Consider the following 20,035-nt stretch of genomic DNA (forward strand, 5'->3'; position numbering starts at 1 on the left):
AGCACACTGGAATAAGTACTGGTTTGCGATTCGTTGTTGCGAGCGTCGGAAGCTGGCACTGGCGCGTCGTCTACAGTTCATCTTAGGTTGTACGAAATGTCGGACACACAACCGACTGGTGTAGAGTGCAGTTGTGAAGATGCGTGTAGTTTTTCTACGACTTGACGTGTATTCTTAACGGTTCGTTTGAACACGCAGAACGGGGCATGCATTTCAAAGCTTGCGGCAAAAGTGTACGATTGAGAATAAAAGCTATTGATGAATGCTCGGGAAAATGTAATGACCCAATATCTAATGTTCAAACTATACAATTACTGATTCAATGTATGTTACGCGGAACATTATGTGACACTAGCGAACATTTTACTGATTGTGAAGGCTAACTTTATAGATTTGTGAAATTAAGATAGTTTTTATAGATAGGGCATAGATTTTAACTATTGTTCTGGTATGGTTTCGATGTGTGGAATTGCCCAAACAGTGATATCATTTCTTATCTGCGCCAATCTATCGTGTTATGGATGTGTATCGAAATACTTATGTGATATTAATTACCGTTTGATTGACAATAAAACCATTTAAACGAATGGTGCACGAAATCAATCTTATAACATGCTGTTTTGAACTTAAGTTACCTTGTGAGAATCGATTACAGTTGAATGCTACAATATAACATGTTTTAAACGTGTGGTTTTATCAACTGACATAGTGTTTTCGATTTCTAATTTTCTTTCTATTCGACAATATAACATGTTTTAAACGTGTGGTTTTATCAACTGACATAGTGTTTTCGATTTCTAAGCGTAAGACATACTACTAGAATAAAAAAAAAAATGCAATCAACTACGTTGGTACAGTAAACTTAATTTGTAATTGTGTTTCAAACGTTTTAATGCTTATGAAGTGATGCAACCTTAACAATCAAATAATACCCTAACGAAGTTTAAACCGCTGTCTCTATGAGCGATCCGTATAAAAATAGAACAAAGTGAAACACCATTATGGTTCCAGCATACCATTACTCTCTTTTTCCATAAATGTGCCAATCATATACCGATTCTTGACGCACCAACATCATCGTTGCACACGATGACGATGCACCGGCTGAGGAGAAAAGAGCGATGACGTTTCTGAAGTTGTACGGTTTACATACGTGTTACGATTTGAGGTTTATGCTGATGGTGAAAATGCGACTGCGAAAATGAAAACTAATCAACACACCAGTTGTTGTAGTATCGATGGAGTATGAATAGTGCGCGCATATTGTGTCGTCTTATTTGCAAACGAAACAATTGAGTACGACGACCTGCTGGTAGCTGTAAAAAACACACACACACACTTCCACTCCAAAAACGAACTGGTTACGTGCGTGTCAATCTATCGGCCCAAGTAAAATAACGTTTTTAGTGCAATGTTTAGTGCGCTGTGTTCCAGTGCCGTAGACCTTGTGGATAGCAAATGAAACGGCAAATGACAAAAAGAGGTTTGAGAAGCATGAATGCAGTGGAAAAGCGTGAAACTGTCTTTGCAAGACGTGTTAGTATCCACACACATTTGAAACACACGGCTACAGTCAAACTTACCATTATCGTTAGCACAAAATAGCACTGTAGCCTCTGTATCTTACGCGAAAAGAAAGCGAAAGTGTGAGCATTACGGCTTGTCATAGTAATAAACATACTGAAACTTACTGAAAACGCGTACAGCAGGCTTGATGCGTGGCCTGGTTGAGCTTTGTTTTACTTCATTGTGCACTATGAAGTTGAAAAAGAGAGTGTATGTGTGTCAGTTCGTGTGATCATTATTTGGTATGTGTTAGTAGTGTTTGATCCTCACAACCATATATTTTAAACTTGTGTGATGATACCATTGATTGAAATTTCGTGCATGCCATGGTTAATATGCAATTATTCGCAAAGTGTGTAAAGTGTTATGTGCTCTTTTCCAATGTGGATGCGTAAAGTAGCCCTTACTGACAAAAACTGATCGCTAAGCAGAACTTATTTTTACCTTCCGTTTATGTGAGTCGGATAAATTGACCTCAAAATAGTATATTCATTTTTTTTACTCGTTAAAACCAGAACACAGGGATCGGTCGAAGAGAGTTGTTGAGGTAAAAATTCTCCATTGCCATCTTTTCGACAAGAGCTAACAAATGGAGCATTGAAGTAACACTTGCCAGCAGCGCAGCGGGAGCAGACTGCAGACGTTTGCTAGTGTTACGCAGTTTAAATTAGAAGCGAAAAAATCATTATGTTGATTTGTTACAATTTTTATTCTATAAATACTAATCTTCGTTCCGGGCGGTGCGGTACGGTACTACTAGTATTGGCGGTATTAGTGCTGGTTTGCCATGGTGCGCTTGACGCCATCAACCAACAGTAAACAAAGTTAAGAAAAGAACCCCTTGCCCAGAAGACTGTACGGACCGACCTGCCTGGTGAAAGCGGCGCAGTAGACATTTTTCAAACACATCGTGTCGTCGCGTGCCTTCGCCATCGAACGCGAGCTCGTGTTTGGTTGAATGCGAAGGAGACCTGGGATGAGAAAGAACGGGTGATACATACACTTCACACAGCAATATCATCAGTATCATCATCATCATCAGCATTCACCGAATCATCTCTGTTGTGAATATTGAAGAAAAAATAGCCTTGCTATCGGTTATATCCAGCACTAGTTCTCCCTTCGCGTGCAGTACACTACGTTGCGGGTAGAGAGAAACGGCACCTTTTCATCACAAACTCAGCGTGTGTATCCTTTTGAAAAACAACGATCAAAGGATCGGCTACTGACTGGTTACACCCCCAATCGCTTCTTATTCAGAGATATTCGGCCCAGCAGAGCAACCGCTCACCTTTATTAATGAACGTTTGGGTAAATATAAATTTATTTGCATGACTTTATTTCCAAATATCTGGGACTTTTATTCCGTTTAGTTTATGCTGTTTGACGACAAAGGGTGATGTGCCTAATGTATATTATTCTGTTATATGCATTCGCTTGTGGCGTTATTGTTATTCTGATACATTTCATAGTCTTCCCTCAAACATTGGAAAGCACTGTATGCTCTTTCGCACAGATCTTCGATTGTTTCCAGATTCTTAGCTTCTAGACAGGCACGATGCTTCGCTACGAACTCCTCGTCCGCATCATCACTGTTCCCCAGATTTTCCCAGTTTGCTTGCAAATCGACTCCATACTTATCGTCGTAGAGATTCAGCTCGAGTCCGATGCAACGCACGAAGCAATGTGTCACATGATCATCGGGAAACTCGTTTGCCCGATAATGTACCTTTAGTTCGTCATTGGCGGCGCCCTGCACAGCGTTACTGCAGGATTCAATCACTGACTCGTTATTATCGGCCGCTGTTACGAACTGCAACAACGCCTGTTTGTAATTAAAGAGAGAAAAGAAAATTTAGCGATCGATCGGTGGGAACGCGGGACAACAGTTTAATGCCGGTTTGGTATACTTCGATAATGCTTTCATACAACATTACCTGGACATTCAGCACTACCAAAACTCCTCCGATGAGAAGAAGGGAGTTCATTGCTGGCCTTTACCGGTGGTTGTGTACTTGAGACTGTTGTTAACACGATTCTTGGTCACAGACAACTGTTGTCCCAAATCGATTTTCCGTCAATTTTTATAGAATTGTTTTTTTTCAACCCCTCATAACGACTCCGTTGAAGATACATTGGCAAATGCTTCCAAGACAAATGAGAAAATCGCGTGTTGTTGCCGTAAAATTGAGTAGTGTTTAGGAAAATGATAGTGTTTTAACTCCTTTTTCAAATTGGGGAAAACGTTGTCTGATCACTGTTGATAGGGTTTCTCGGGATTTTTTTTGTTTTTTTAAATTTAATAATTTATTATTATCAATTGTCTAACAAAATTGGAATTGAACGTATAGATAATGCAAGCCATTAAGAAACAAATTGTATTGCAATTGTTTCGTGCAAACGATTGGTTGTCATCATCAGTCTAACCCCGTGGAAAATTTAGCTATTTGTTCAGTTGTTTATATTTACATTGTACATAATGTTTTTAAAAAGGAATCGAAAGATTTTTGTTTTTAGCTATCTAAAGTTTGCACATTGTAAAATATTGTATAATATTAAATATAAACATAAATATATACATACTCCAACCTCATTTACCATTCCATAATATCGTAAGTAATATTTTTATTAGTTCCAATTTCATGACGGAGAGGTTAATTATAGCCAGGCGGTAATCCTCAATGTTTAAAATCTCTCCTCACGCGCATAGCTCTAGCACAATACGTTGGATTCGTGAAGTACCAAGTTTTTGGAGGCTATGACCCAATAATGAAAACACACCAAGGATTGTTTTGAGCCAATAGTTGGTATTTGCATAGTCCTTTAGTTTACTGGTTTATTATTGGATAAATCAGAGCCATCTTAAGTTAATTGAAATCATAAAAATTATCTCACATCTTACAATTTTTATCAACTCTTTTTATTCATGTCAATAAAACTTTTTACTCACGTACTGACCATCGAATGATATAGTTAATGTATTCGTATAGGGTTTTCATAGCAAATTTGATATTGTAAACCAGTTATCGGTATAATTTATATATTTCAAGTAGCTTAAAAATCATTCATAAAATTATATTATTTTACTTAATTACAGTGATTTACTCAACACGCACCCAAATCCTCTTCAGTGTTTTGGTTCCAAAACAATAAACCCCTAGAAACTACTGAGTACGCCGGATTCAAACTTGATAACGACAGTTTCATACTTTACAACATCAGAATAGAGTTGACTGCGTCCAATTGAAGGTTTACGACGCCAAAGTCCCACTTGACGAAAACCGATAACTAGTTTACAATATCGAATTGGCTATGAAAACCCTGTAAATTAGGTTATTGATAGCCAAGCACCAGTTGTCATTCTGTATGGTGCGTTTATATTCGAGGAAATGCCAAAATTTTACATGGCGTAAAAATATTCATGGCGGAATGTCTGGTTGCACGGTAACGCACGTTATAATCGGTAATTGCATTAGTTTTTCCTCAAGTATACGAAGCTGTGTTCCCCTGATACATTCAAAAAATTCAAGCAATGCCAGCCAATGCGATGTTTACTGTTGAGCCAAATTTCAATTAAAGCGACGGCATATAGTTAGTTGGGAACTTTAACATATTTAACATATAAACTAGTGGGAAAGATGAATATGTAGAATGTGAATATGTGTAGGGGTGTTTTTTAAATTGACAGTAATGTAAATAGATATATTTTTAATTGAGATTGTGTTAAATTGTTCTTATCTTTAATTTAAAAATCTCCTTTTGTTTTCTTTCACAGCAACAAAAATTCCTCAAGCGGCCAGCTGACGATATCGATTCCGCCTCCGATTCGTATGAGCCACCGGTGAAACTACAGCATAACGGATCCGAGAATCTTACCAAATTCTCCGTGGAAATCGTTCAACAGCTGGAGTTCACGACGTCGGCCGCCAACTCGCAACCTCAGCAAATCAGTACAAACGTTACTGTTAAAGCATTAACCAATGCGTCCGTTAAGAGCGAAGGATCTACAGCAAATGGTGGCTCGGGCGGAGGCATTGGTGGAACCGGAGGCGGCAATGGAATGCCTGGTCAGCAACAACAACAGCAACCAAACAATAATCCGACGCCGTCCCCGCACATGCATGATCTTGGCAACATCGTGGATTTTAAGCAAGAACCCGAAAATGAATTCGCGGATCTTTCGGCAGCATTGGAGAAGGATGCGGCGGCCAATGGTCACTTTCCGGGATTATCGGACTTCATTGGGGATGACACAAACGATGAAAACGACACCTTCAAGGATCTCATATCAGATCTCTCGGACTTCCAGTCCGATTTTCTCGATTTCGAGGAAAAACCGCAACCACCGATGCAGCCTCAAGGACAGCAGCAGCAACCATCACACCAACAACAATCGCAAATGCAATCGCAGCAGCATCAACAGCATCAACAACACCAGCAGCTCATGCAGTCACAGCAAAGTCAGCAGCATATGCAGCAGCATCATCCACAACAACCACCACACCATCCATTGCAGCATCAGCAGATGCATCATCAGCATAGTCAACAGCAACAACACCAACCGCATCCTCCAGGAGCTCAGCAAATGTTATCAAATCTACAGCAGCAGCAGCAGCATCACCGTACACATCCGCAACACCTTCAGCAACATCTTCAACAACAGCAGATCCAACATCATCAGCAGATCGAGGTGAAGCAAGAGCATTGTATCAAACAGGAACACCCCAGTCCTGGCTTATTAGATAATATGGGTATAAAGCGTGGTGGCCCGCTAACGCCACAGCAACAACAGCAACATCAGCAGCAGCAGCAGCAGCAACAACAGCAGCAACAGTATTCAAATACATTTGGTGATGGGATTGGTGGACCAGGCGTTGCGGCGGGAACTGGACCAATGGCAAAACAGCGTCCTGGATATGGCAATACTCAAAATGGTCCCATACCCGAACTCTCTCCCGCGGCCCAAACACTTAAACACATGGCCGAGCAGCATCAACATAAGAACGCCATGAACATGGGTTTCCCTCGAAATGGACCCCAAATTCCACAAGGTCAACAGAGGCCTCCATTCGCAGAGTTCAGTCAGTATCCGGGCAACGAGTTTATGAACTCGTCAGTTGGTAGTACAGGTAGCCCTGTAAGTGGCAATAACCCTGTCGGACCAGGATCGCTGCCGCTAGGCGGTGGTGTACCTGGTAGTGGTGCTGGTGCTGCTGGTCCGGGCCAGGGTCCAGGGTCTGTTGCTGGAGGCCAATTTCACAAGGCGAACGTGCCGCCATTCCCTGGTGCTGATCTTATAAAGCAAGAGTTGTTTGCATCTCAGAATGATTTCGATCTCAAACCCACGCTAAACCGTTTACAATCGTCAATGGGGCCAAACGGTCCTAAGATTGGTCCAGTACCAGGCGGGTTCGTCAAAACACCCAACCAACAACAGCAACCACCGCCCCAACACCCACAGCAGCAACAGCAACAACAGCAATCACAACAACAGCAGCAATATTCACCATATGGTTCGCCCGGAGGTATACCAAACCACGGGGGAAGTCCCGTACCAGGATTTATGCCAGGTTCACGCGGTGCTGGCACTGGACCGGGCATCGCAGCAAATCAAGGACCAGCTGGTGGACCCAACGTTTCTGGAGCAGGTGGTCCCGGCGGCACGGGTGGAGGAGCTGGTAGTGGTGGTGGTGGTGGCGGTGGTGGAGGTGGTGGAGGTGGTGGAGGAGGAGGTGGTGGTGGCAACACTAACTCAGGTGGTCCTGGCGGTAATGGCGGCGGAATGCCACCTAGGGGCGGAGCCCCTAACGCAGGATCGATGCCGGGAGGACAGAATTCAACAATGCTTCAGATGAAGCAAACGCAACAGCTGCACATTAGTCAACAGGGCCCAGGGGGTCATGGCATTCAGGTAAGTGTTTGTTTGCATGCAAAAAAAGTCGAGGCGTTTTCGATACGCAGTAAATTGTTGAGATTCGTAAATACATTGATTTTCTATTATTTAAGTTATATTACAAGCCAGGTTTATTGCAGTGTAAATTACATATCGACAACATTATTCAATATTCATATTTATTTACTCAAGTGGTAAAGTTGTCAACTCATACGACTTATTGAGTCATTAGTTCAAACCTCATATGGACCTTTCCGCGTAGCAAGCACTGGCTATCTGGCGGCGTGGTACTAATATGTCTCGAAAGTCTATATAAGTCCGGCATGACTGCTAGGTCGCTACTGCAAATGCAGGGTAGATAATGGGTTCAAATCTCGCATGGACCGATCCTTCTACGCGTGCTTATATAGGTAGACCTATAATCCTCACTAAAAGCAGTTAAAAATAACTGACACTTATTCACGTGGCTTAGACAGACAGCCCGCAGTGCAAGTGACAGCGATTTGCGAGGGCGCGCGAGGGCTCGCATGCCATACAAGTTCACTGCTCCAGAGCCCTCGCATTAAAGAGCTTGCGAGCCTTGGAAGTGTCATATGAGCGAGACAGCTGTATGTCAAGTGTATGGCTATCTCTTTCGGGCAAGAAAAAAGCTCCGAAATGCAACGGTGTTGGTGGACAAAATTTAAATGGCCAAAAATGTTGACCACACACACTCTCTCTCCCGGTGCCTTCCCCTGTCCTCTCTTCCTTCAGGCCCCTTCCTCTTATTTCCGCGCGCCGCTCGCTTGTGTGCGATAGCTCATCAGCTGGTACTGGTATATGGTAGGGTTGTAGTTGTATCTTGAATGGGCGATTGGTTCATATATATGTAGTGTATTTGGTTTTACCTGTGACCTTGACGATGCGAGAGCCGATCAATTCTGGTGTTGAAGCAATATCTGTGCTACGCTGGTGGTTGCCGTTCCGTGCCGTTTCTGATGTGGCCATTTGATCGCCATGTCGATCAACGGTTATGAAGCCAATTTCAAACGAGCGAAAGTGAAGGAATAATTCCGTACCGGAAATTTGATTTTTTATCATGTGTGATACTCCAATGGTGATCTCAACCCGATGTAAGCTGGTTTTATCGGCCGTATGAGATAATGTATTCATGTGTTAAAAAATGTCGCAAATATTTTCTATCCTGATTTTCCCGAAAATTGACCCACAATTCAATACGATTTGACTATTTTAATTGATTCCTCATACCAGTGGCGGATCTAACGATAGGTGGACTAGGCGGTCGCCTGGGGCCCCGCCGATTCTGGGGCCTCGTAGATCGCTAGTTTATAGTATGTCGTATGGACAGAGTACTAGCGACTAGCCCCCGGAAGGATGGAAGTTGGGGCCCCGAGGCTGGCGAAGCTTCTATTAACTGCTTCTTTCCATTTTCCCTTCTCTTCTTCTTCTATTTGTCGTATACCTGGTCATGCCAGCCAATGCAAGCTTTAGCGTCTTTTTAGTACCACACACCCGGCTGGCCAGACCTTACTACGAGGGGACGGTCTATATGAGGCTTGAACCAATGACGGGCATGATATTATCATCCTTTATGTATCCACATTAATACAAAATGTGCGACAAAACAACACATAAACGTCGTTCAACAGCTCTTTGGTTTATTTCTTTGACACATGATTATAAAGCCACATACATAAGGGAGAAGAAAAAGAAAGCCACATCCAAAAACACACGCGGAAGGGGGAGGGGGAGAGAACAGCCACTCTCGGTTCCGTATCAAGACCCTCATTGAGGACATCACACGCTGACAGCGGCTTTTTCAACGATGAGCCCTCAGGATCGGGCCGTGATCTGCGCACATCCATTTGAACGTGTCACCAACTGATAATAAAACATTAGAAACAGACTCTCTCACCCGCAGGTACCCATTTTCTACCATCTGTTACACATTCTGTGACACACCGTTTTGTCTGTCCTTGCGAACGACTATGGGCTGGATCGTTCAGTACCAGGGGTATGACATGGCCTACCCATCGCGGACAGGCGAGTATGGTGCGCTACAAGCTACCAGATCCACCAGGTTAATCCAATGATAGACTAGCCGCATCCTTGCTGTTGGGGTTTGTAAAATACAAGACGAGGCAAAGCGACATGCGCAATCGAAAAGCAGTCCGCAAAGAATCCAGATAAAATAAACTAGTGAACGTGCATACAAACCTTCTAACAAACTAAATATATGTCATCATCTTTATTCCCCCTTTAAAAATGCGAGTGTTTTATGATAATATAAACTAAATTTATTTAGCTTAAATGTTGTGCAAAACCCACACATACGAGTGGAGGCCCTAATCAGTCACATAAATGTAAGATTGGTTTAAGCGTCTAGCAGGGAAATATTCTAAACTAGAGAAGGATTTAGCAGCAATTTAACTTGCGAGTGGGGGGTGAGTTCCTTTTTTGGGCCCACTCAAGACCACGGGGCCCTACGCAGCCGCTTAGTTTGCTTAGCGCTTATTCCGCCCCTTCACACACACGCGCATGTCAAAACACTTAACTTAAAATTAGCCATATCGATTTATGCCTCAAAGCGCACTTAAAATTAAACTTAACTCGTTAACATCAAGTTTGTTCAATTAACACATTAACACTTTTAACGTGATGTCGTGATGTTTGTCGCCTTTCCGGGGTTATTCAGTGGCATGTTGGTGCCGTCAGCGAGCGACCGTCGATGCAATCGATACACCTGAGGGAATATAAAACATTTGTTTTAGAGGGAAGATAAAACAACAGATTTAGATGTAGCAATAGTGCATCTAGAAGGAACTCACTTGTGGGATTTTTTCTCCTGCCAGGAAATTTGACCGCAATCAGTAGTGCGGTCGGTTCGGTCCTGTTGCTGCTGCAGCTATTGTGAGGCAGAGGATAATGATCAGAAGGGTTGCATTCCTGCCCCGAACGTTGTTAAAGAGCGCGATCGACATTGTCTGACGGCGCAATCGGGGCACCCGGTGCCGGCTGGGCCTCTAGCGTGTTGTGCTGGTAGAGCCCGACTCGTCGCCGTACAGCTTCCGGAGGATCTTCTTGAACGGTTCCTCGTAAGCCCACGTTCCAGGATAGAGGAAAATTGGCTGCAAAAAAAGGAAAAAACACCATGATTAGCATCCTAATCCCTAGCTTCGCCAAACAATCTTCTTCTTCTTTCGTGGCCCACTTACAACTTACCGTATCATACACAATCATACACAGCGCACAGTCGCAAACACCTGCCGCAGGCCCATATCGTTTCTGCATTATATCTGCAAGTTAAAAGAGGCCATATTCTATTAAAATAATGTTTCTTTATCATGATAATCGCTGGATAACACTTACCCGCTGTCTTGTGCTGTGTTGTTCACCACACCACTTTCCTACGCCGGTACATGCACGTAACGCTTCCGACGGAGCCAGCACGCATTGGGCAGGACTTCAACTACTTACTTTAGCTAAAATGGCACTTACTTACGTAAAATTAAGAACTTAATTATTAAAAAACTTACCAAAATTGATCAGCCAACAACACTGTTTACGTTTTTTTTACACACACAACCTGACTTCTACAGTGACAGCAGCCGCCGAGCACCAACACAACGAAAGGTGTCAGGCGAGACGTCAGACGATCTTAGGCGAGGGGTAGGAAGGAGATCGGTGGTGAGGGACGTGAAAGCTCAGCTCGACAGAATCGCTATAGGAGGAAGCGAGGCAACTAGACTAGACTAGAGAAATTAGAGCGAGAGGTACCTCACCAACCCTCGCATTGTTTGCCGGGAGGAGGAATTATATCGCTCTGTTTACTGGCTTTTCAGTAACTTACTTAATCGATTCGACAGAAAGTTGTTCTTTTCAGTTTTTAGTTACTGAATTGAAAATATATGTTATTAAATCGCTCAACCGGAACGGAGCGGTCGGGAAAATATTCCCGTTGATTTGTTACAAACATAGTACATAAAAATATACAAAACAAAACAAAATCTTGCAAAAATAAGGTTAGTTTTTAAAGACAAACTCAGTTGCTAGTTTTATTAAACAGAATAATGCAACATTTAACGTGTAATGAAATTAAAAATTGATCACTGTCACCTATAGTCTATTCAAATAATTATGACGCGATTTTCTTATTGTTCATGAAAAAAATATACAAAAAAGACATGAATAGTAAATAATTACATATTCCCAATATCGTAGATAATACACAGTGGGCATTTGCCGGGACAAAATCTCGAAAAAAAAAAATCAGTTAGTTTTTTTTTAAATCGTGTCAAAGTAAGAATGTTATATCTTATTTGATATGAATTGTATTGTGTCAATTCAAAAATGTTATTCACGGATTGATAAATTTACCTTGGCATATTCAATCGTGCTCCCGAATGCGGATGGATCCATACACGACAAAGCGCGATTATCTCGCCTATTTGACAAATTATAGGTAAAAAAAGATACCCCAAGCCATATGCGGTTTTTTTGTCAATACTGTGATGACAATGGTTCGTGTATTGAAACATGCTATGTCACCTTAACGTCTTAGTAAGGCACATTTGTTTTAGTTGTATATGCAATTTGTTCGCCTGTTAGTTATTTTAGTTTAGTAGATTTTAAACATAAAATGCTAGTAGTTGCTCTAACCTTATGTCTTTATTTTGTGAATTTAATTCACGTTTACTTTTTTTTGGTTAAAGTTGACGTAGTAAGTCGCTTCTGCATTCAAAGTTTTATGACCAATACATGAATAATATGATCTTAGACATCGCAGAGAATAATGTACTTACACACGGTACTGTGATGCATCCGATTGGAGTTCAATTGCATCTGTTATATACACATACATAAAGCAGTTTCAGTGAAGAAGCTACGTCTCTTCCAAACATCATTATTGCACCAGGCGTTCTCGCTGCTGGCTGGCCGTATGGTCCACACGCAAACAGTGTTTACCGACCAACTCACTCCGCTGATTGGCGTGGATAGGAGGGGGAGGGGAGTTTGAGGAAGATACACTGACAGTTAACTTAGAGTTGCAGACCGAACTGCAATTAATGCACTTGCAAAAAGCGCAAGGAGCCGCATTCATCCAAACACTAATTTGCATTAATTATTCCAGAAACAAATCAATCCGAAGCATGCCGCCGCCGTATGGTCGCGGATAGGCAGCAGTCAAGTTACCTCGTACTCTCGCGGCTCTTAGTGGTAGGGCGGTTATTGTCTTGCTAACTGTTCTGCTGCTTGCTGCGTGTGTATTTGTATAAATGCATTTGGGTGTGTATCCATCCGTGTATGTGTGTGTATGCCTCGCAGAACACGAGCACACACAAGGGCGGGAGTTCAATTTTTTCTCTTCATTTTCTCTATATTTTACACCGCCATTTGAGCACATTGCCACTCTGCCGCACGTGCAACGAACAATCGGCTGCGAAATCGGTGGACTTTGTTGTTTTCGTATTTACGGACAAACACGGCATATACTACGGCTGTACAACAGAGAGATTATGGGATACATTCACTGGGTTAGAATAACTAGCAAGCAGCAACGTTGGTGCAATGAAACACACGGATATACGGCTTGTCGAACCATGTCCCGGGTTCTAATATTTTGTATTGTATTGCCTTTTTTTAGTGGATTGAACAATGATAAAATCCATCAAATTCACTCATGGGGATAGTTTTCAATGTAAAGTTTTTCTGAAAAAAGGTTAAAATTAAATGAAAAAAGGGACGTTAATTAACTACTGTAGAATTGTTTGAAAGTATATTTGCTTGCATTTTGCTAAAATATATTACCTAAACCCATACGCACTTTTTAGCCATCAGATGCAAAAACTGCTGTGCGATATCTACTACTTGTGTTTCATGTTCCATCTCAAAAGCTACCGCCTTTGCCGGAGTTATTCTTCGCCCCTGGTACTGTGGCGAAGTTCCACCAGTACTCTCCGTTCAGAGAACACAGATTCTCGAGGGCGCACACAGCACCATAAATCGCAAAACTGATCATGTTTCCGGGAGAGTTTAATGGGTTTTGCGAGACCCTTATATTTCATGTTTATTACCAGGAATGCTGTTCCTTTTGCAGCTTCTTTCGTTGAACGTTTCGGGATAGGCATTAGCCACTACCACTATGACTGCCATCGGTACTACTACATGCTTCCGATCGAGAGAAGGAAAGTTAAAATAAAAAATCCAACACGTATACGTTGACGATGTCGGCGGCAATGATTATAATGATCCCTGCACTGCCAATGATAATGATGTTGCGAATGTCGACAGGGTGATGATGGTGGTGAGTGTGCCATTTGGAATGAAATGTATATATGTGTGTGTGCAGGTTTGTGTATGCACTGGTTAGGAGTACCGAATGCCTTTTTTTGTGTCATGATACGATATCGATCCAGTTTTTACATTGAACGGTTTAGGCAGTTAACTAACAGCTAATTGCATTAAGCTGCGATGTCTTGTGTGTTGAATGATTCCTTACTGTTTTCCTTATGAATGATTAGACCAGATTAAATGAACCTTCAGTATTTCTCGCTTCTTTTTTTACGTACAAACGTAGTTCTGAATATAATGTTAGTATTATGATGAAATAATAATTTAAATTGTTTAAAATGTGGATAGTAAAAGCGAGTAGCATAACACATTTTGATAATAGTTACACGTTACACGTTACTATATATATATATATATGTATATATATATATATATATATATATATATATATATATATATATATATATATATATATATATATATATATATATATATATATATATATATATATATATATATATATATATATATATATATATATATATATATATATATATATATATATATATATATATATATATATATATATAATTTGTAAGGACACCATGCGTCTCCATAAGAAAATGAAAAAAATTATACAACTAATAATTTGCTGCAAGTATGTTGAAACGTTAAAACATTAGGACAATATGGAACACACTCACCTCACAATTAGAGAAACGAGGAGCAAAATAGTCGAATGGGGTGAAAGCAAAACTTCATTGCATTGGGGCCCTTCACGATCCTAGTCAGTTTTTTGTATGGAGTTTGACAGTTGGAGTCTGAAATCATGTAAACACTCCATACAAAAGCACACAAAAAACTAGCCTGCAATTTTCAGTCTAGATTATTTTAGCCTCAAAGCTAGAATTAGATTCCAGTACCTGCTCGAAAAATGGCAAAAATGGTGGTGTTTACATTTATCACAAGGTGCATTAAAGAGATCTGGTGATGGAATTCAGAATCAAAGTGTACGTAGTCCAGGTGGTCTTTTTATAACCAAATTTGAATATCACTTTTTGACTGGACGGGTGAAAATTTTTGTTCAAACATGCTCTCTGGAGGCTTGACGAATATATAAAACACTCTAAAAATCTTCCTTCAGAAACAAAAGCGATAAAAATCAGCCTTTTAAATTCATACACCTTGGGATAAGCCCACCTGTACATTATACCTACTTAGATAGCTGTTCGAAAACTGCTATACTATGAAAACAGCTGACAGACTGAAATTTCATCCTACGAGCTTAAAACGGAAAATACCCCATTGGGGCCCTTTCCGTTTGAAGCTCGTAGGCGTAGTATTCATCAAGCCTCCAGAAAGCTCGTTGGAGCAAAAGTTTTCACTCGTTCTGTCAAAAAGTGATATTCCTTGGGATAAATGTAAACAAAACCGTGTTTTCGAGCAGGTACTCGAATCTAATTCTATCTTTGTGGCTAGAATAATCTAGACTGAAAATTGCAGGCTACTTTTTTGTGTGGTTTTGTATGGAGTGTTTACATGATTTCAGCTTCCAACTGTCAAACTCCATACAAAAAACAAACTAGAATTGTGAAGGCTCCCATTATTGGCAAATATACACGTTTAAAATGACTTCTAATGGTTGAAAAGCACAGTGTTTGATGGTACATCATTCAGGATTTATAACCTTTGATTACTTGTAAAATTAAAAAAAATAAAGAAAAGAGAGGAAAAGCGCTAAAAATGATGCAGTTTGGGAAAAAAATATCTGTTCCTTTTGATAGAAAATATATGAAATCTCTAAAAGCTGCAAATGTATTTTTTAGAGATATGCGTGAAAATGCAAACCTGCAGTTTGGCCCTATTTTTGGCGGCTGTGCTTCTATTTTCGGCAACACGAATACGGGTCGGTAAATGTAGTTAGACAAAAATATTTAAAACAGTTTTACACTTTCACTTTCCTAAGATTTGTGTTGTAAAGTACTTAAATTATAAATTTTATGTTGCCCATTTTGGGCATTTTGCTGGCAATTTTTAGAGTCATTTTGATTTGAGTTACAAACAAAGTAGGCACTGGAGAAATTAGACTGCCTGACGGCTATAGAGTACGGCAAATTAATATTTTTCTCTCAAGTTATTTGATTATTTACAGTGAAAATGGTGATATTTGATAGAAGAAATGTCGTTTTATGTGTCGACATAAACATTGCAGTTTTCTGATCAAGTTATAAATGAATATTCAGCCAAATCAAAAGTGTATTTTGGTTTCAAGTTTTGGCAGGAGCCAACAGCATTGATCTGTCAAAAATCTACATTTACTATTTACCTATTTTCGGCAGCATTTAATGTGAATAATTACTTGTTTTTAGTGATTTTAAAATTCCAAGCGAGCTAGTATAAAATCTGCAACCAAAGAATATTTCATAAAAACCACACTTTCATTGTTTTGGAGCTCTGATTCTCTTAATAATGAAACCTGCCGAACTATTGCCTGACAGTAAATCTGCCGAAAAATTGTGAACTCCGCACATTTTGTTTGAAATTTTGAAAAATATGCAAGGAAATGATGTGATACTTCGTATATGAAAGACAAATGAGTATATCTCTTTTTAAAAAATATGTGTGGAGACTATTCTCAACGCGTTTTTGCGTAATTACACGTTTTTAGTTACCCTGCCGAAAACAGGTACACTGCCGAATACTGGTACAGTTACCCTAGTATCGTTATTCCATAAAATAATCATTCTTTATGATTCCAAAATATTTTACATGCTTGTATTTGGAACGGCTAGCCCATTTAACTTTTATTCGGTTGAAAGCCGTGATATTTAAACTATACAACTTTTTCAACATGACGAAATGAAAAAATATTTTACTTTAAATGCACATATCCGAATAACACACGGAAAAGCAACCTAAAAATAAAAACGCATATGAGACTACAACCACCACCTCAAAATGTCATCCAATTTCCTAGAACTAGTGTACTTGCGCTCTAATACGCTGCTTAAGCTGACACCATAACCTTATCACAGATGTTCATACCCATATTGCCTCTTTGTTTTGAAGTTTCATGTTTTGGTATACAGGGTTTCGAATCATATAATGGACTACTTGATCCACTCGGTGGAATGTTTCAAATGGTTAGGGGATGTATGCAACGTTGCTATGGAGGTTTGCAAGCATATAGGGGAATATGTCAAACGCTTAGGAGAAGTGTGCAAAACAGCTATGGAGTTATGCATCCAGCTATGGAGCGCTCGGATGTAGCGCTGTAGAAATTAATCCTAGAATTTTTTAAAAAGCACCGCGTGATGATTTAAATGTTTGGGGTGATTAAACACATGTTTTTGGTATTGTCAAGCAACATAATAATTTATTTTTAAATTGAATTTGCTATTTAAACAATATTCTTTGTAAAATTCTCTACTGTACTATTTTTTCTTTGCGGCAACATTTTTCCTCATATTTAAACACGCATATTCAAGTAACGTTCATCATAGTCCTCCTGCCTAGTAATCAAATTACCCCCCTTCTTTAATCACCCGTGTTAAATTTAGAACCAACTAAGAACCAGCCGAAAATTCCAGAAAATAGTAAAGCATATTGTGGGGGATTTGGGGTTAGATGTGATATGCACTTTTAATTGTCCGAACACTGTATATGTTTGTAAGATGTTGTTAATTCACAAGTTTATTTCACTTTAGAACAGATTGGTCAGAACGCAACTTTTTGGGTCTGAGGTCAAAACGCGACCTGTTGGTATGGGGATCAGAACGCTACTTGTTAAGCTGATAAGAATTCTCTCGGTCAGCGCGTAGCGCTCTCCCGTTGAGCAGCGCACGGCGACACGATTAAGTTCCCTCTCTCTCCTTCTCTTTCTCTCGCGCGCACGTATGCTAAACGGAATTCGGTTTCCTCAACATCCTCCCCCCCGTTGAATCACCAAGAGATTCAACACTCCTCTGAAGTTGTCTGTCTGATTGGGAGGACGCAAAGCTTAGAGATAGTCCTTTTGAATTCACCATCCCTAGTTCTAACAAAAACTACTCGGACGTTTCCATCCGCTCCTTTCACGATGTCCGTTACTCGCCCTAAACACCATTTACGCGGGGGAAGATTATCTTCCTTCACCAAAACCATAGTGCCCAGGGTGATGTTATCTCGCTGTTTAGTCCACTTGGTCTTAGGATGAAGGCCCGATAGGTAGTCCGATGACCATCGATTCCACAAGCGGCGCAGAAACTCTTGAACCTGCTCGTAACGGTCCAGTCGGTTGATAGGTCTCGACTCGTAAGATGGTTCCGCAAGTCCCACGATAGAGCGGTGTATTAGGAAATGTGCCGGGGTCAGAGCTTCATAATCGTTCGGGTCAGAAGACATCGGTGTAAGCGGCCTAGAATTCAAACAAGCTTCGATTTGGGTTAGCAAGGTAGTAAATTCTTCGTAAGTAAGAATGGCGTTTCCGATGGTGGGTTTGAGATGAGTCTTAAATGACTTTACTGCGGCTTCCCACAATCCGCCGAAATTGGGGGAACGCGGCGGTATGAATTTAAATTCGATACTCTCGTTGGCACATGATTTGATAACGGTCTGTTGAAACTGCTGAGTTTGAAATTGTTTTGCTAATTGTGCCACTTCTCGAGAAGCTCCGATGAAGTTTTTCGCGTTGTCACACTCGATCAGCTGTGGTCGACCACGTCGTGACACGAAGCGTCGAAGGGCGGCCAGGAAGGCGTTGGTAGAGAGATCTGCAACCATCTCTATATGTACTGCTTTTACGACCAGACAAACGAAGATAGCTACATAGCCCTTGACTGGTGGAGCTTTTCGATTAGGATATTTGTAGAAAATAGGACCACATAAGTCCACTCCAGTCCGTAAGAAGGGTAAGGTTGGTGTGACACGTTCTCGCGGCAGGTCTCCCATGAGCTGTTCCAGCGGGGTTGGTCGATTTCGAAAACAGCTCACACAGGAATGAACTACTCGGCGAGCCAGGTTCCTTGCTCGAAGCGGCCAGAATTTCTCCCTTAGAAGAGAAATTAGTAATGTTGCTCCGGCATGTTGGTAACAAAAATGGTAATGGTTAGCAATCAACGTTGAAAGAGGATGCCCAGCTGGCAAAATCAGAGGATGTTTCCGGGACGGAGACACATCAGCATGACGAAGTCTCCCGCCAACATGCAGTAAATCATCGTCCAGGTATGGGGTAAGCGATTTCAGACGGGAATTAGAATCAACTTGGCCAGATTTTTGCAGACTTAAAAATTCGGCACCAAAAACTTCTTTTTGAGCCATTCGTACAAGACATTTGGTTGCCTCTTGAAGTTCTTGTAGAGTGAGGTACGGGTAAAGACGTTTATCGTTGTTAGCTGGTTTGATGTTGTACAGGAAACGACGTATCCATGCAACACGTTGCTGCAGTTTGGGGTAAGATGAGTACAACAAAAATATGGGATTCGTTTCGATGGTCTGGTTAAGTAGTACGGTTCGTTCTTCTAGCACTTCACTGCTAGTTTGATGATCAGGTAAATGTTGCTGAATCGGCCAAAATTCTGGTGACTTAGTCAACCAGTCAGGGCCATGCCACCACGATTGACAGCATGCCAGTTGATCAGGGTTCGCTCCACGAGATATAAAATCTGCGGGATTTTGTACGCCAGGAACATGGTGCCAGTTATCAGAAGTCAGGTGTTGAATGTCAGATACACGGTTTGCTATGAAGTTCTTCCAGCGTGATGATGGCGACGACAACCAGTGTAAGACAATGGTGGAATCTGACCAGAAATATGTTGTAAGATCGGCTTGTAAGGATGTACGTACCTTTTGATAAAGTTGAGCGAGCAAATGAGCAGCACACAACTCCAATCTGGGCAAACTTAACTTTCGCTCCTTCTTTGAGTTTCCTATGGGTGCCACACGTGATTTGGAAACAAGTAAGTTAGATGATATGGTTCCGGACTGATCTACTGTACGAACATAAACGCATGCTCCATAGGCCTTTTCGGACGCGTCACAAAAGCCATGAAGCTCTACGCATACGGGTTTGGATGTAGACGTCACCCATCGAGGAATAGTAAGATCATGCAGTTGCGCCAGATTGTCACGGATGAACAACCATCGTTGCTCAAATACATTAGATAATGGTTCGTCCCAACTGATCTGTTCCTTCCACAGATCCTGCAAAAGAGTTTAGCCAGCAAGATTAGAGGTCCGACCAATCCCAATGGGTCGAATAAGCGTGATGTATCTGATAGTACGGTACGTTTCGTGATAAGGTTGTGA

General features: G+C 41.0%; 3 protein-coding genes and 1 long non-coding RNA gene across 4 annotated transcripts in view; 1 reads left to right on the forward strand and 3 right to left on the reverse strand.

The window, feature by feature from the left end:
* Positions 1–20,035, forward strand: part of LOC120903719 (neurogenic protein mastermind) — an 80,393-nt gene that overhangs the window by 36,304 nt on the left and 24,054 nt on the right. The window contains exon 4 of the mRNA XM_040313321.1: positions 5,342–7,477. Within this exon, the coding sequence (XP_040169255.1) occupies positions 5,342–7,477 (2,136 nt within the window). The remainder of the gene's footprint in view (positions 1–5,341; positions 7,478–20,035) is intronic.
* LOC120903713 (general odorant-binding protein 99b-like) lies at positions 2,871–3,615 on the reverse strand. The gene is made up of 2 exons (XM_040313310.1): positions 3,504–3,615; positions 2,871–3,391 (listed from the first exon to the last, which is right to left on the reverse strand). Exons 1-2 carry the CDS (start codon positions 3,552–3,554, stop codon positions 2,990–2,992), a joined length of 453 nt encoding a protein of 150 aa, XP_040169244.1. The 5' UTR covers positions 3,555–3,615; the 3' UTR covers positions 2,871–2,989.
* Positions 9,734–11,378, reverse strand: LOC120903720. The gene is made up of 4 exons (XR_005739639.1): positions 10,829–11,378; positions 10,682–10,755; positions 10,288–10,587; positions 9,734–10,202 (listed from the first exon to the last, which is right to left on the reverse strand). It is a non-coding gene; the product is annotated as an uncharacterized LOC120903720 (long non-coding RNA).
* On the reverse strand, positions 17,409–19,932 carry LOC120903699. The gene is made up of 2 exons (XM_040313288.1): positions 19,487–19,932; positions 17,409–19,254 (listed from the first exon to the last, which is right to left on the reverse strand). Coding segments are annotated over exons 1-2 (1,551 nt in total). The 5' UTR covers positions 19,488–19,932; the 3' UTR covers positions 17,409–17,704.

Source organism: Anopheles arabiensis, chromosome 3 (assembly GCF_016920715.1).
Source record: "Anopheles arabiensis isolate DONGOLA chromosome 3, AaraD3, whole genome shotgun sequence".
Taxonomy (NCBI): domain Eukaryota; kingdom Metazoa; phylum Arthropoda; class Insecta; order Diptera; family Culicidae; genus Anopheles; species Anopheles arabiensis.

Coding starts and splice junctions, on each gene's coding strand:
- LOC120903713 (XM_040313310.1), bottom strand. CDS start 3,554: ATGAACTCCCTTCTTCTCATCGGAGGAGTTTTGGTAGTGCTGAATGTC. Junction 3,392..3,503: donor TGGTAGTGCTGAATGTCCAG/GTAATGTTGTAT, acceptor AATTACAAACAG/GCGTTGTTGCAGTTCGTAAC.